The 15,934-nt window shown below is 52.9% G+C and overlaps 5 protein-coding genes and 1 non-coding gene across 8 annotated transcripts; 2 read left to right on the forward strand and 4 right to left on the reverse strand.

Annotated features, from left to right (window-relative positions):
* The first annotated feature begins 4,684 nt into the window (after positions 1-4,684).
* On the forward strand, positions 4,685-7,425 carry LOC112883270 (pentatricopeptide repeat-containing protein At2g32630). 2 transcript variants are annotated; one of them, XM_025948546.1, is made up of 2 exons: positions 4,685-6,305; positions 7,084-7,425. In XM_025948546.1, the coding sequence occupies exons 1-2, from the start codon at positions 4,752-4,754 to the stop codon at positions 7,117-7,119; spliced, it is 1,590 nt and encodes a 529-aa protein (XP_025804331.1). In that variant the 5' UTR covers positions 4,685-4,751; the 3' UTR covers positions 7,120-7,425. The 2 variants fall into 2 exon arrangements, 1 of the variants encoding a protein (XP_025804331.1); XR_003226782.1 differs by lacking the exon at positions 4,685-6,305 and adding an exon at positions 6,433-6,546.
* On the reverse strand, positions 6,543-8,602 carry LOC112883274. The gene is made up of 7 exons (XM_025948556.1): positions 7,967-8,602; positions 7,806-7,844; positions 7,670-7,723; positions 7,427-7,480; positions 7,217-7,270; positions 7,058-7,132; positions 6,543-6,964 (listed from the first exon to the last, which is right to left on the reverse strand). The coding sequence occupies exons 1-7, from the start codon at positions 8,042-8,044 to the stop codon at positions 6,866-6,868; spliced, it is 453 nt and encodes a 150-aa protein (XP_025804341.1). The 5' UTR covers positions 8,045-8,602; the 3' UTR covers positions 6,543-6,865.
* Positions 8,603-9,499: 897 nt separating this feature from the next.
* LOC112883275 (flowering-promoting factor 1-like protein 5) lies at positions 9,500-10,309 on the reverse strand. Of its 2 annotated transcripts, none has more exons than XR_003226784.1 (2): positions 9,731-10,308; positions 9,500-9,678 (listed from the first exon to the last, which is right to left on the reverse strand). XR_003226784.1 is itself a non-coding variant. In XM_025948557.1 (2 exons), the coding sequence occupies exon 1, from the start codon at positions 10,111-10,113 to the stop codon at positions 9,796-9,798; it is 318 nt and encodes a 105-aa protein (XP_025804342.1). In that variant the 5' UTR covers positions 10,114-10,309; the 3' UTR covers positions 9,505-9,698; positions 9,751-9,795. The 2 variants fall into 2 exon arrangements, 1 of the variants encoding a protein (XP_025804342.1); XM_025948557.1 differs by having other exon boundaries at positions 9,505-9,698; positions 9,751-10,309.
* A 1,521-nt stretch (positions 10,310-11,830) lies between these two features.
* Positions 11,831-11,901, forward strand: TRNAG-CCC. The gene has a single exon. It is a non-coding gene; the product is annotated as a tRNA-Gly (tRNA).
* A 212-nt stretch (positions 11,902-12,113) lies between these two features.
* LOC112883273 (60S ribosome subunit biogenesis protein NIP7 homolog) lies at positions 12,114-14,061 on the reverse strand. Its single transcript, XM_025948555.1, has 2 exons — positions 13,228-14,061; positions 12,114-12,434 (listed from the first exon to the last, which is right to left on the reverse strand). Exon 1 carries the CDS (start codon positions 13,793-13,795, stop codon positions 13,229-13,231), a length of 567 nt encoding a protein of 188 aa, XP_025804340.1. The 5' UTR covers positions 13,796-14,061; the 3' UTR covers positions 12,114-12,434; position 13,228.
* Positions 14,062-14,740: 679 nt separating this feature from the next.
* On the reverse strand, positions 14,741-15,910 carry LOC112883271 (protein SRC2-like). Its single transcript, XM_025948547.1, has one exon. The coding sequence runs from the start codon at positions 15,825-15,827 to the stop codon at positions 14,898-14,900; it is 930 nt and encodes a 309-aa protein (XP_025804332.1). The 5' UTR covers positions 15,828-15,910; the 3' UTR covers positions 14,741-14,897.
* Between the last annotated feature and the right edge of the window lie 24 nt (positions 15,911-15,934).

The following is a 15,934-nucleotide window of genomic DNA, read 5'->3' on the forward strand; positions in this document are numbered from 1 at the left end:
GATGCACGCTGCCGCGCCTGTCGCTCGCGGCACACACGGCGCGCACGGGACGGTAAAAAATGTGGCAGGAATGGGCTTCGACGGCCAGGGCAGCCGGATGTCCGCGCGCTACCGATCGAGCTCATTCACCCGACGCGGTGAAAACTGAAAACATATTACTAGCCCGGCCGGGTCTCCTACTCTGCCTGTGCTTGCACAGCGGGTGGTGTGCTACGACGCTCGACCGGTCCAACTGCACGGGCGCTCTCGGCGTTAACAGTGCTACAAACAGTCGTACGTGTTCAGTAGCCCGCCACATTTTCGGCGTTATTTCACAGTACTCGTACAGTCGTTCTCACCAGCTCCTCACATTTTTTGTCATTTTCGCTACGATTGTCTCGAGCACAGTAGTAGCAAACACACAAACTAAGGCATTGTCCGGGACTACTGAACATTATTTCCGTGGCAGGAGTGGCGGACTAGCCGAACGTCTACTGTGGAAAGAAAAAGAATGTGATAAAAAGAAAAGGCCGATCCAAAGCATACTCGTGTCATTAGTAATTTCTTTTTACGAGAACGTGACGGCGCCCGTACTTCATTAGAAAGAAAAATATCAAGAGATATCTCAGAGCGCAAAGTCACCGAGAGTCCACACATGGTGGCAAGTGACTCAAACATAAGAGCAGCATAGAAGAGATCACATCACCACCATATACCAAAATAAGCTAAAACGACTAAAAACCTGCAAGGATAGAAAAACACAATGGAAATCCGCACAAATTTCCTAACTAATGAGACCAGCGAGAGGAAAGATGTGGAGGTCCTGAATAACGATGTCTTCAAGAAGAACGCGGCGCCGAGGACACCACCATCATCCGTCGTCCTTAGAGGAGCAGACCAAGTCTTCACCTGGCAAGAAACAAATGGGTTTGGCGGCCACAACAAAACAACGTCCCCCAACACGGTAAGCTACATCCACGAACGCAGCCGTTGTCGGCGCCGGCAAATGCCGGGTAAAGCTTTCGCCCATGGCCCCAAAGCCCAACACCCTTCAATCTACGGTGAAGGTCCAGAAGTGGGGCAACGCAACGATAAGGCACACCTGCAGGGCGCAAACGAGTAGAATAGACCCTTCCCGGAGAGGTGACGAGTAGAGACCAAAGCGGCGACTTACTAGCAAGGACAAGCAACCGAGGCGACGACTGACTGGAGAGGACGAGCGACCTTGGGGAGAGCCAGAGCACGACCAGGGTGATGTGGGGGAGGGGGGGAGGAAGGAGAGAGGAGCGTCGGCGGGACGGGGGGGGGGGACCCAAGGATGCGGTCATCGGTGGCGGTGGAGCGGCGCCCCCACACAGGAGCATGTAGATCCGGATCAGGGAAGGTTGGATCCGGTGTGAGGCGGTCGGAGACGACCTCCACCGGCGGTGAGCACGATATAGCGATCTTGAAGCAAAGGAGGAGGAGGGAAAGGAGCGCACGAGACCAACTTCGGCCTGTCACGGAGGCGCCCGCGGCCGTTGGAGCTAGAGTTTGATTGGGTGGCGGCACGTGCGGATGGTCGCCCCTCGAGTCGACCAGGGGAGGCGACACAAGGAGGATAAATATAAGCCACCACTTCATTAGTAACTTGAAACGAGCTAGTTTCTCAAGCGCCCCACGATGAAAACAATGACGAACTTATGGCGCCTTATCACGCTTGTTTAGAAGAAGTCAAGATAAAGCTTAACTAAAACTAAATCTTGAACACAAAAAACGCGAAATGTAGATGTAAAGTACAGTAAAATGTGTGTGGGAGACACTAAAACAACTTGGAAACCCGCATGGACGTCACTTTTACGAGGATTCGGATGCATCTTAGAACCACGACGCATGTTTCTACTTTCTAGTTGATTTTATAAGGATTGAACAAAACCAGAATGAAACTCGTGCCACGTGATGAACTTGTACTGACCTTCGTACATGAAAGCATAAAAAGCATGAATTTTGAGGGAGATATCGCAGCAAATTTGAAACATGCACGAGAATTACTTACAGGAATAATTCCAGCGAAGGTTGAAATGTAGAATCGTGCATGTTTCGTTTGGGGTTAGCTAAGAGTTGAGCAATGCAACAAATCATGAACCATCAAGTTTGAACGTCATGAATCTAACTAGCGCTCCTTAAGACAGCTACTAAGAACAAATCCTAACTCCGATCCCCATTGCCCAGCTAACGAGCCGGTGACTGGCAGCGTCAACACAGCTAGTCTAACCCTGTGTGTCAGGAGGGTAATTATTCCTTGTCCAAAGGCAAAAGCTGCGGGCTTGTCCTCTGCTTTTATTACCCCCGGCCCGGCCGGCCGGCTCCACGCATCGTACGCCCGTGCATGTACAGCCACGTGAGCCCGGCCGGCCGCCTCGAACCGCGCACGCCAGCGATCTGCCCGGCCCGGACCCGGTTGGTTTACTGCTGCCGAATTTACTACTGTCTACTGCCGCTGCTAGCTGTGCTGCTGCTGCGCCCTCGAGCGAGCAGCCGTTCTTTTGTTTTGTTTTCCTTTCCCTTGGGACCTGCAGGTGTTGAGCAGCTCGAGGCATACGGGCTGGCACATGGCGGCTCACGGCTCCATCATCCGTCGTGGCGGCGCTCCTCTTCGTTCTTGCTTGGCTTGCACCGAAGATCTCGTAGTCGATCCTAGCGATGCTGGAGTCCACCACATTGATCCAGATCGCAGCTAGCTAGCTAGCTTCAGAATGCAACCTGCCGTCCCGGTCACTAGCTAGCTGCATCCTGGGCCTAACCTAGCAACCAACGTCTTGGGCACTGAGTCGTGCCGGTGGCTAGGGTCCTGACGGATGTACTAGCTTTCACCGCGATTGTATGTGTTGAGCACACGACGGATGAAATGAAAACCAAACAAGGGGGGCATAAAATGAGATCGATCAGGAAGCGCACTTGGCACACTCTGAAGGCACGCATACATCCTGGCTAGTGTTACTACCTAACAGCCGCCATGCTCACTAATTCGGTGATTCCTGCCTGAAACTTGAGCTGGCATGAGTCATGAGCCATGATAATGATAGTGTTGCTGGCTGACCAGGCGCCAACAATACGTGGCTCTCCCTGCGATCCTGACGACTGAATGAATAGCCTTGGACTCTGCTTTAAGCTAGCACACCTGCAGTCGTTCATTGGCCCGTTCAAGGAACTGTCTCATGATCGCCCCACCATGAAATGCGATCCAACCAGGCCGGTCGCCATTCTGATCTGAGGAAAGTGACTAGTAATTGGAAAGCAAAAGTTGCAGTCCAGGCCTCCTGCTCAGATTTCTTGCTCGGGCCTCGGACGGAGCGGGTCCTCAGAAAGACAAGGCAATGCATTACGTTGATCGCCGTAGCCATCGGCGGAGGCCCTACAAGTGTGGCGAGCTTTCTACTGCTTGCTCATCAAAGGGAGGAGGAGGCTGGAGAGGATGGGAAGAGCGGGAGAGGAGGCTTTCTTTCTACATCAAAAGCCGGGCCTCCAATTTAATTCCCCTGCTGCAAGCGGGAAAAAAGGCTGCCCTGCCCTTGACATGCACTGCACACCCCCCCCTCGCCGGCCCCGACGTCTGCCACCTGCATCTCGCGTATCTAGCTGCGTATGCAATGCAAGCAGGCCGCCTGCCCCGCGCCCCCGCGAACGCCAAGGACAGAGGACTGGCATTCTGGCATGGCCGATGCCGCCTGCATGCGCCGATGACGATGAGGCCGCCTCGTGTGCGCGCGCACATGGCATGCATTCCGGGGAGGTGTGCACTGTTTCCGCCGCAGAACGGCCCCGGCTCCGGCGGTGCTCCTGCGTGCCCAACCGTGTTCAGTCGCGAGGGGGTGTCCGGTTTAGACCGGGGACCTGCCGCTCTGCTCGAGGGCGTTCACAGTCGTCGGTCTGACTGGGTTGAAGACTTCTTCACCACCGTTTTCTTGCCACATTTGCTTCGACACACTTGCTTCTCTCATCTTGGTCTCGTGAGTTGATGGCCAAGTCGGCAGGCCGCCGTCGTTGTTGCATTGCAGGGCTGTTCTTCCCGGCGATCTTCCTACCTAACCCGGTAGCTATCGTGACCTAGCAAGGGCCAGCACGGAGGGTCATCGAAGCAGGGAACCAAGCTTTTAGCTTTTGAGTACGAGGCGAGGCCACGCACGTGTACATTCACGTACTGTAATCCACTGTGCACGTGTACATGCGGTTGGATTGTCTGTCGCCGCGAAAGAAAGGGCGTCCTAGTACCGGCCTCGCACGAGCGAAGGAAAGGGCCTCCGTACGTGGGAGCCCCGGATAGGCCATGAGATGGGCCACGCTCGCGTCACATCGTGCCGGGCCCTTTTTCTTTCATGCATCGTGGTGCCTGCGCCCGTGTGTGCTCGTGCTTGCTTCCATGCCGTTGGAATTCTCGTCGCACCTCACCTGTCTCTCTCTCTGTGTGTGTGCTGCTCGTGAACGATTTTTCATTTTTTTGAGAGGAAAATACTTAAAAAGATTTTCTCCAGTGGTTGGACAAAATATAGATAGATTCTCTCTGCAGCGATGGTTGGGCTCTAAAGAGCCCATAGGTAGGTAAGCTCAGCCCATCAAAATAAAGCTTACGTGTGGGTCCAGCCCACTTAATCAAGAGGCAAAGCCCATTCAGCAATACCATCAAAGCCCATCAGCAACAGCCGCCACCAAGCGCGGAAAACGTAAACCACAGCCCAGCGATCTCCTCTCCTCTCCGGCTCCCCACGCTCTCTCTCTCCCGCCTCCGATGCGCGATGTCGGCGTCCTTCTCCGCCGCGCCGCCGCTCGCCGTCTTCGCGTCCCTCCTCACAGCGCGCCGCTTCGCCAAGGCCAAGTCCATGCTATCCTCCCTGCTGACGCCGGACTTCCTCGCGGTGCCGTTCCCGGAACTCGCCGCCGCCTCCCTCCCGCCCGGCGCGCCGCCGCACGCCGTGGCGGCCTTCCACGACATGCTCTTCCGCGCCTACGCCGACGCTGGAGCCGCCGACCGCGCCGCCGAGGCGCTCGACCTCACCGTCTCCCGCCTCGGCCGCCTCGATCAGCGCTCGCTCACGTCCTCCCTGCTTTCCCTACGCCGCGCCGGGCAGCTCGCCGCCGCCGCCGACCTCCTTAGGCGCGCGCTCACCTCCTGCCCGGAATCTTTGTCGCCACTCTCCGCGTCTGTGGTCGTCGACGGGTTGTGTAAGGCCGGCCGCGTTGCGGACGCTCGCCAGCTGCTCGACGAAATGCCTCGCCATGGCTACAAGCCGAATGCGCTGTGCTACAACTCACTGCTTGACAGCTACAAACGCCAAAAGGATGGCAACCAGGTCGCGGAGGTGCTCAGGATCATGGAAAATGAAGGGATTGAGGCCACAGTTGGGACATTCACTATCCTGGTGGATGCTTTGTCGGCAGCCAATGATATCGACAAGGTTGAAGCTCTGATCAATGAGATGAAGACAAAGAATGTCCCAGGGGATGTGTACTTCTACACAGCAGTCATCAACGCATACTGTCGTGCAGGGAAAGTGCGGAAGGCCTCCGAGGTATTTGATGAATGTGTTGGCAATGGTATTGAGCCCAATGAGCGTACATTCGGTGTATTGATCCATGGATTCTGCAAGATGGGGCAGATGGAGGCTGCAGAGATGTTGCTTGAAGATATGCAAGGGCGAGGTGTTGGGCATAACCAAATTATTTTCAATACGGTGATTGATGGTTATTGTCGTAAAGGGATGGTGGACAGTGCTCTTAAAATAAAGGTGGTCATGGAGAAAATGGGCATTGAACTGGACATCTACACATACAACACATTAGCCTGTGGGCTTTGTAGGGTGAATAGAATGGATGAGGCCAAGACACTATTGCATATCATGATTGAGAAGGGCGTGGCGCCAAATTATGTCAGCTACACTACATTGATCAGCATATATTGCAAGGAAGGTGACATGGTGGAGGCTAGACGGCTGTTCAGAGAAATGGCAGGGAAAGGGACAATGCCCAGTGTTGTGACCTACAATGTTATGATGGATGGGTACATCAAGAAGGGGAGTATCCGCGAGGCTGAGAGGTTCAGAAAGGAGATGGAGAAGAAAGGGTTTGTTCCAGATGTATACACTTATGCATCGCTAGTTCATGGCCACTGTGTCACCGGGAAGGTGGATGTGGCGCTGAAGCTGTTTGAAGAAATGAGGCAGAGGGGAACGCAACCAAATGTCGTGGCATATACGGCTCTGATATCAGGTCTGGCAAAGGAAGGGAGATCAGAGGCGGCGTTCCAGCTATACGATGATATGTTGAAAGCTGGATTGACTCCAGATGAATCCGTATATTCTGCTCTTGTAGGAAGCCTTCACACAGATAAACAGAATGATATTTTACCACAAACTAAGTAAGGTTTCTTAGGTAGCACTGTTTTTAAGGGAAGATAATGTCAGTTTCCCTGAAGCAACCTAAGAGGCAAGCAATCCAGACTGTTGCATTTTACTCAGATGACATGAGTTGGTCTCTCATAAATGCTTGCATGTTGATGTGCAATGTTACATGACCATTCCAGATCCTCATCGGGTAACACATTTTTTTTTATTTCAAGCATGCGTAGAACCAGAGGTTGTTGTGCATACTTCATTTGAAAATTGAAGTTGTAGACATGGAATTGTTACAAAAGAAGCAGTTCTTGTACATGTAATGGAGCTCTTTACAACTCTGAAACATTGAATTTGCTGGTACCGGTATAGAGATATTTGCACCTGATGATATGGATTAAAAAATAATATGAATACTCCATGTGATGTAGTGTATTTGCCAACTTTTTTTCCTTTTTGATCTGTCGAAAGGAGGTGAATGTCCAGTAACACAAGCTTCACCTCTGAAAGGATGCACTAATTCATGGTTGTGTTGCTGTTTGTTCTTCCATACTAGCATCAGTATCAACCTTCAATGCTTGGTCTTGAGTCTGCAGGGCTTGTTCTGTGTCGTTATTGCTCTACAGAACAAGAAAATCATTGTAACAAATTTCTTGTGCACCAGCATGGTCACTGGAGCGTTATCACGTAGATGTTTCTCGTGTAAAACTAACCGTCTCCGAATTTGTGATTTGCGCAGGTAGATTGCCCTTCTCTTCCTGGATTGCAGACCTAATCTCCTCCATTTCCTAGAAGGAAAACAAGAGGATGGTGTGATGCTCCTGGAGACTGAACTAAAAGGAGGATGCAAAGACGTCAGAAAGAAGGCACACCAATTTCAGCTGCTCCACTTCAGAGTCGAGTCCCTTCTTCAGACCTTGGAGTTCCTGTATGTAACACAGTTGTCAGCACTGCATATCATACCGTATCTGTCTGGCATGATATTCGTTACTAGAAGCAGCCTTCAGACAATGGCACACACGTATGGGCTATGCTCTATTGACTATGAAGTTTACAAGCTGAGGGAGAAAGCACGAACTCACATTCTGGCATGTCCTGACCTGAGTCTCTACGTTGGAGCGCCAGTTCTGCACCTCCTGAAACAGAGGCCAGTTCATCGCATCTCATCAGCATCTGATCATCAGACCAGCGAATTTCCGGAACTCTAAAAGACCAGCAAATTTCCAAATCCAAGTTTTGGAATTCTCCGACGACGTTTGTTCATTGTGACGACTAATCAATTGCACGAGCCCTAATCTGCATTTCCTCACACGATCGATGCATACCTGTTTCAGCTTCTGGATCTTCTCCAGCAACTCCGCCTGCGACGAGGTCAGCTCCTGCAACACAAAGCTCACAAGGATCAACTAACTCACCCAAACTTCCATTGCTGCAAAGAATCCTGTGCGCCCTCTAGATCACCTTGACGCTCGCGTCCAGCTGCCCGAACCCCGACAGTCTCTGCAGGTCATGAACCAGAACGCGAACGCGCATCATGAACACAAGCGCTAAATTTGGGCCAGAACCGATCAGAATTCTGAATTCTGGATTCGGTCGCCGAGGCAGCGATCGACGACGCGTACCGGATGACGAGGCGCGGCGGCGGCTGCCGGCGGAGGAAGAGACGACGATGGCGGCGGGGCAGTCGTCTCGGCGGCCATCCGCGGAGGATTGACTGGCGGAGTTTGGGAGTCGGGCCCCGCCACCGGATCGACCTGGAGGCTAGTATTTTGTCTCCAATGGAAGCAAGGCTGTCGGGTTGGTGGGTAGGACAGGTTGCTCGTTGTTTTCTTCCTCGCCTGCAGATCAAGTGTCGTCAGCCGGCTGCAGCTGCTTCCGCCTTCAATGGCGCGCGTTGCCTTTACGTGACGGTGGTCTCTTTCCCGCACGGCTACCTGTCCCTGACAAGTACATGACGATGATGTGATCCACCGCCGCGCCAGGGATTCAACTGATGTGAGGATCACGCTCGGTTCACGTGGAGTTTTCAAGGAAAATGCCCGATTCACGTGCTGGCTGTGGCATTGTTACAGCCTTGCACACTGAGTTTGCTTCTGTTGTGGAAAGTTTCACATTTGGCTACGGGTTTCGCTGAGCTACGTGTATAGGACTTGCATCCAATTTAAGTCTACTAGAATCGCATTCGTGCCATGTCAAGTTTTTTTTTATTGGTCTGCCTCAAACTTTGCTTGTTTCTTCCACCTTCAGACTTCTTTTGGCCGTTTAGCCCAAGCCAGGTTCTTGGCGCCCCCGCCCGCCCTCCTCCTCCTCCTAATCTCCGGCAGCTCCCACTGCAGAACCGTTACCCGATCCTCCTCCGATCCACCACCCCTGACCTAGTGTTGATCCCATCACCTTGCCGCACCACCCACCAGGCGCCTTGAATTGGCTAGCCTTACTTCGTTCTATACTTTCAGATCCCCATCAAACGTTTCATCCAAGAGCGGAGCTGCTCTTTGCCTCCATTCTTCTTCTTCCTTCTCTAGCCTTGGTCGTGGAGTTCGAGCAGGACCTTTCCACAGGTCATCCTCCACCATCAACCAGCTTCTCTGCAAGACTGACCTTCCCTCTAAAGCTTCACATGATCACATCCCCAAACCTAATAAAAAAAAATCTCTGGAATCCGTTAACCCTTGCCCATATGAAGGCTTGAACTCACCATAAATGACATATGCCAATCTCCCCGGAGTTGGATGGATGGTGAAGAGTTGAATGAGACAAGAAAAAATCGGGCATGGATTGTTAGAACCAATAGGCGGGTATCATATAGCAAATCTATTTTTATTTTGGGAAAAGGGCGCCACGTCACGTTATAACATGTGCTGAATTGGTCTTTTGCTTATGGGATTTCTATTCCATCCCTGTCCTAGGCTGTAGCCTTTCTCTGTAGGCTTATCGTTCCAGAAGCTACATTATTTGTTCATCAGGTTTAGGAACCTGGATGCTCGCAGCTTTTTTCTGTAGCAGCTTGCGTAACGCTTCTTCTGATGCTATTGGCCTGTTGTGTGCTTGTTGAAAGAATATTCCTAATTTATTTGAAGCGATGACTAGTCAACCACAGCTAATCATGAACGAAACCTAAATCCATAATTGATCAGCAACAATACACATCAAGCTAGCATGCATCATACAATCTTTAGAGGACACTTCGTTAATCTCACACCCAAGTTTAAACAAACCCTAGGGCAATAGCTAGTAAAAACATCAAGCATCAGCAGTTCAGTACAATATGTAGCTCTCACACTCCTTGCATACACACACACACACACATCTTTTCTATACAATATACATGTATGTATGTATGTATGTATGTATGTATGTATGTATGTATGTATGTATGTATGTATGTATGTATGTATGTATGTATGTCCCGGCCGGCATCTGCACCTGCACACGCATGAATGACAGTTCCCTAGGCGTCGACGACCTTGAAGTGGTCGCGGTTCTTGACGACGACGTCGTACATGTGGGTGGATCGGAGGCTGGCGAAGTCGCGCGGGATGGTGATGAGGTCTGCGCCGCCGTCGCGCTTGTGGAGCTGCACGATGCTTCGGTTCTCGTAGTAGCGCTCCCAGCCCAGCGTCCCCAGCCGCCGCTCCAGCGCCTCCACTGACCGCACCACCTCGTTCGTCGGCACGTACACCAGCGCCTTCCGGCTCGCCGCCGCCGGCTGCTCCAGCTGCATCACCCCGTTCCGGAACACCCACACCCCGGCGCCGGATCCCGACATGGTCCCTGCTTGGCTTGGCTTTGCTTAGCTTAGCTTAGATTGCTAGCTGCTGCCGCTGCTGCTCCGTGTGACTGACTACTGTTCGTGCGTATAAATAGGCGGGGCTGGGTTCCCTGCACCGGCCAGTTTCCGGCCAGGGGCGGCCTCCCTCTTCAGGTACAGTGCAGATGATGCGATGGAGATCGAGCCATGCAGATCGGGGTGGGCGTGCGAGATCGATTCGTGCCAGAAGCATACCATATTGGCGTGCCGACGGCGTCGCTGTACCCAGAGATTCTTCTGCAACTTTCATCCGCCCCAAAGAAGAAGAAGATTCTGCTTCTGCACCATCCATGCAAGTGCCTCGATTATTCCTGCCTAGTTGTTGTGTGTGTGAGATTTAAGCTGCTAGCTTCCTTGTTCAGATGGTGTGTACGTTGCTCAGCTTCAGACGATGAGCTCCGCATGTATCATCATCAGCATCTCCAGCAGCAGTCGTCTGCCGACGATCCGGCCGGATGCTGGATCCAAGTGCCACGATGCTAAAAGATGGCCGATGATTATAGTAGTGGTGATGATTCACAACGCTCGACAAGCCAATCAAGGCGATTGGAACAAACAGGTGCTCAATTATTGGACATCCATTATTAGAATTAAGAAGGCTTGACTGACGATGAATTTACACCCTTTCTTTACAAAAGAAAAAAAAAAATCGGTATGTTTATCTGTGTTGCATCTATCTGACAGCAACATGTGTTGCCCGAAGAGATTCGGCACACTGACAGTATGCTTTACCTCTTCTGAAGCATCAGAAACTTTGGGATAGGTAGAGAAGTCTGAGGCCTTTTGTAGTGAGATAGCAACACCGATTAGAATAGAGGCGCAATCGCCAAAGATCGGTGTCCTTGTTTCAAATATATATGCCTCTTGAGATCTCCCTAAAAAATGACACCGATTAAGTTAGGTCGGATCAATTATCACAAAGAACACATTTTCTTTCTTTTCAAGTCACACCCACAAACATACTTATCTCAATAGTAATGCATAAAGTTCAACTCTCCAAACCCTGTATACTAAAAGTCTAAAACATGTAAAAAATTTAACGTTTTCCGTTACATATAATCGATAAGCAAAAAGAAAAACCAGCGAGGGAGCATATGGAAAGTCCGAAGTTCCGTAAGGGCGGACTTTTGATCTCAGTTTTCCACAGCCCACACGATGCATCTTTCTATCACTGAATAGAACGGCAAAACGAATATGGCAACAAAAGCAGGCACGGCGCCGGTGCACACCGAGGCCGGGCGGCAGCATCCGCCGCCGGCGACGTTGCTGTTGGCGGCAATAAAGCCGAGGGGACGGGGGGCCGGAAGGTCGCGGTCGCACGAGGGTGTCACGTGGCGCCGGCGGCCGCTGTCGCGCGGTGGGCATCGTCGTCGGCGCCGGCGCGTTCACGTGGACGCGTCCCCACACCGTCGCCGCAACTTGCACCCACCCCCGCCCTGTCGGGCCGCCAAGCGAGTGGCCGCCGGCAGCCGGCTTTCCGCCTCGGGTGTGCCAGCGGCAGAAGCAGGGGATGACACGCCTGATGGGGGCATACTGGTGTCAGCGTCGGTTCGAGCCTTTTGTTTTGGACTCCACTTGGTTGGCAACCGGCAACGTCCGGTGCCGAATGGTACGATGGCACCCAAATTTCCAGACAAAATTACATACAAACAAGCTAAGACTGGAGAACGGCAAGGCGCATCTGGTGTAGTGGTATCATAGTACCCTCCCACGGTACTGACCGGGGTTCGATTCCCCGGATGCGCATGTTTTGTTTTTGTTTCCGTTTCATTGAAGACCCAGGAGGCCACAACTGCACCGTGTTTTGCTTTGTTCCATGTTCTTGTACTTTTGTTCAAGCAAGCCGTAGTTTCGCCTCAGTCCAGAGGCTGATATTGCTCTGAACAAACACATGATCTGGTCCAGATGCGCACGACAAGAAACTGAAGAAAATCCTTCCTGAACGACGACAAAAATACTGAAGCGCTCAAGCAATTTCCCATGATGTATTTCGTCAATCGATCCACGATGTAACTGGGCAACCCAGACAATTTGATCCATACATCTGCTACAAGGACCGTACTATCCATTCATCATCTAATCTAGAAATTCCACATGAACAACTCCAGTAGCATAATGACATGTGACAGGGTGACGAAATCTATTGAAAACTTGGACTAAGATACACGGTAAGTATTGCTTTCCGCTCTTCGTTGCACCAGGAACCATTGTAGAACTGCTTACAGATCACAACACAAGTGCTAAAGATACATCTTTCAGCACCACAAGCCACGGCAGACCTGCAAGCATGATGGAAATGGAAAATCAGAAAAACCATGACTGCAAATCTGTAATGGCAAAGGCTCACGACCCTAAGTATGTCCAAACATCAACTTGTGAACTACTATGCTTTGAATTATTACGTTAAGTGGGCCAGATGGAACCAAAGACCTCATATGGTTTTATGGTGCCTCAACATCAAGACTGCCATATTAGAGATTGGAGGATCATCTTAAACGATATGACTATGCAAGCACAACTAAAGTAACTCAATCTGAAGTTGTCTTCACATATATATACACGGAGAACTTCCAAATGATGAATCGCCCAGCAGAGTCCCATGCCAAGAATTAATTTGCTCGATAATTTGGTGCAATTCAGGAGGTAATCCGATCTGTACTCGAGTACATTGATGTGCATTTTTATGAAGCCTTGAACAGAAAAGTGGGGGCACAATGTTCCTAGTTCATTGATATGATATAAACCATGCCTTCCAATCGGAACTGATGTCTTACATATTCCTTAATACCTAGTTATCTCTCTGTGTAATATTTTTTCACTTTATGCACAGCTTACAGTCAATGCCATAGCAACCATTTAAAAGTTAAAACAGATCCTTGTTACAAACTAACTTGGTTGATCAAGTAATTCTTATCCAAATACTTCGTCAGATTTACTCACAAGACAGAAACATATATTAGCACTGACGAAAATGAAATTTAGCAACAGCAATCATCACATCTCACAACCAAATCATTCAATACATAGTTCCTGAAGCCTTGAACTAATCAAGCCTCTGCCGTCTGCCCTCACCTCACATGAGCTCCTCCTCCTTGCGGAGGTACTCCCCGGCGTCCGCCTGATGCAGCACGACCACGGCGTTAGTGTCCGCCTTCCTGCAGTCCTGCGCCGACCTCGCAGCGACGCCGAATCCGAGCGGCACGTCGGCCATGGACATGACGACGACCCCGTCCCCCGCCTTGGTGTTCTCGGTGATTCGCGCGAGGGAGGACTTGGGCACGGAGTTGCCGAAGAGGAAGGAGCGCTCGGTGTCGGGCTTGAGCCAGACGCGGCGCCGCGCGTGGGCCGCGAGGAGGTCGAGCGCGTGGACGGTGAGGTGGAACGCGCCGTGGTGGGTGAACCTGCCGATGGGCGTGCCCACGCCGGCGAGGCGCGGGCGCGCGACGGCGGTGGCGCGGCGGACGAGGGCCTCGGAGGCGTAGTAGACGCGGTTGCGGTGGAGGCGGAGGCAGTAGCGGCCGGGCTCCGGGTCCGGGCCCTCGACGGCGGGCCGCTCCAGGAGGTGCTTCAGGTTGGGCCCCGTGAACTTGAACAGCTTCTCGAATACTTGGGTGGTCTCCTTCTCGTCGAGAGGCCTCATGGCGCGGCGGCGCTCGAGGATGGAGGTCGGCGGCGGCGGGTGACGGATTGGGGACGGACGTAGGGTTTTTTGGGGCAGAGGGCTTTTGATTTTATTTGGACGTACTGATTGCTGACCGTTGGATCAGACGAATCCAACAGTTGGTGGCGTCCCTGGCCCTTCGGCACATGGCACTGCAGTCTGATTCTATGCATAGATTATAACTGAATGCCGAGTACTTTGGTTACAGTTTACAGTTATTTTTGATCGAATGTGAGCGTGCAAATAATTTTCAAAGGAGATTTGTTACCCAAATTGAAACCTTCCTTCCTCATCCATTCCCCTTCCATCTCACCCAAGCACACCAAAGCTCAGCTCAAGAAGACCAAGTGCAGCGCAGCTTGCAGAGGATCTCTGTTCAATTGTAAACCAAGGCACAGGAAGCGCTCAACGGTTTCTGTGCCGATAATGAACATGGTGTTCGGTTCTTTGGCCAAATGCCACCCGGTGCCTAGTACCTTCGTCCAAGCAGAAAACTTTGCCACCGACCACATATTACGTGCTGTGAACTGTGCCTCCAAGTTTCAGTCGACACTACTCCCTCCTGCCGGTCAGCTTTGCATGGCGTTTCAGACAAAGAATGAAGAGCGGCGGGCGGTACCTCTGGTATGCGGACAGATATGGTCCAGTACCAATCGTCTCCAAGAGTCCCAGGTCGGCGGAGGTTACCTCGCCGTCGCCGGCGGGAAATTAGAAGCCGTCCGGGGAGGCGAAGCCGCTTCTGCTAAACACGTGCTCTAATGGGCTGCAGGAGAAGACGCGGATGCCGGAGGACGTGGCGGCGACGAGGTGTTGAACGGCGACGTGCACGACGAGCGGCGGCAATGGAAGACGGCATGGTTGTTGTTGATCGTACAAGAACTCGACGTGCACGAGTGGATCAGCCAGGGCACGGGTACAAGCCAGTTTACATGTATCCCCGTGCGTGTTGAACCAGGACTTACTACTGTCCTTATTAGTACGTGACTACTACATGCCCATCATACAGGAGGTCTCTAATACATATGTGTGTGTACATACAAGTGCTGGTGGGTGCAAACGAACACGTCACGCACAGTTTGAATCACACCACCGTCCGATTTGCTTCAACTTTGCCGGGAACGTGAGAGTTTTTCTTGTACACAGTCGCCGCCCCGGCTCCGCCGTCGGCCAACCCGGCGCGGTATCCGTAGTTGTAGGCCGCCGCCTCGGACATCATCATGTCGCCCGCCAGCATCCCGCTGATCGCGCCGCTCACCAGTCCGGCGCCAAGCCCCACCCCGAAGTCCATCCTGTCGCTGCCGTTTCCCTTCGTCGGCGGCAACGCCGCCGTTGCATGCCCGGCGGCAGCTTGCGGATAGGCGGCAGGCGGCAAGTTGTTGTACGTGCTGATCGCCCCCGCAGACGGTGTAGGTGGGTGCACGGCCATGGCGTCGTGGCCGCCGGCAGCTTGCGGATGAGGAGCCGGCGGAAGCGACAGCGGCGCCGGCGCCGGAAGGTAGGCATAAGGCGGGGCGTAGAGCGACCGCGCCACCGGGAACCCGACGTAGGGGACGGCCGCCTCGTCGGCTCTCGCCTGCGGGGCGACAATGGGGCCCAGGCGGTACGACACGTTGAGCATCCCGCGCGGCTCGCACCGGTGCACCTTGCGGACATGGTACGACGCGAGCTGCGGCGGCCGGGGGCCGGGGTCGCACGCGGCGCCGCCGCCGGTGAGGATGTCGGCGAGGGGCACGATGACCTCGCCGACGTCGCGGTCGCCCAGGGCGCGCTCGGTGCTCAGGAGCACGTGCAGGCAGCCGGTGGCCGTCGCGGCGGTGGGCGGGACGTTGAACCGGAACGACGTGTTCCACGACGGGTGGCGCCCGCCGTAGGGGTCCGGCTGGGTGCACTGCCGCGTCAGCGGGTCGCCGGAGATGGTCACCACGGCGTACACCTCCATGCGCGAGATCAGGTTCACCCTCTTGAGGCCCCTGGCCGACAGGAGGGTCACCTCCAGCACCCTGTACGCCATGCTTAGCTTAACACTCTGCGCGGCGCTTAACTGTGTGATGGTGGCTTCAAGCCGGTGTGCTATTCAGCTTGTTTATATAGCTGGTGGACGCGCGCCGGCGCCGGGGG

This window comes from Panicum hallii, chromosome 2, assembly GCF_002211085.1.
Source record: "Panicum hallii strain FIL2 chromosome 2, PHallii_v3.1, whole genome shotgun sequence".
NCBI classification, from domain to species: domain Eukaryota; kingdom Viridiplantae; phylum Streptophyta; class Magnoliopsida; order Poales; family Poaceae; genus Panicum; species Panicum hallii.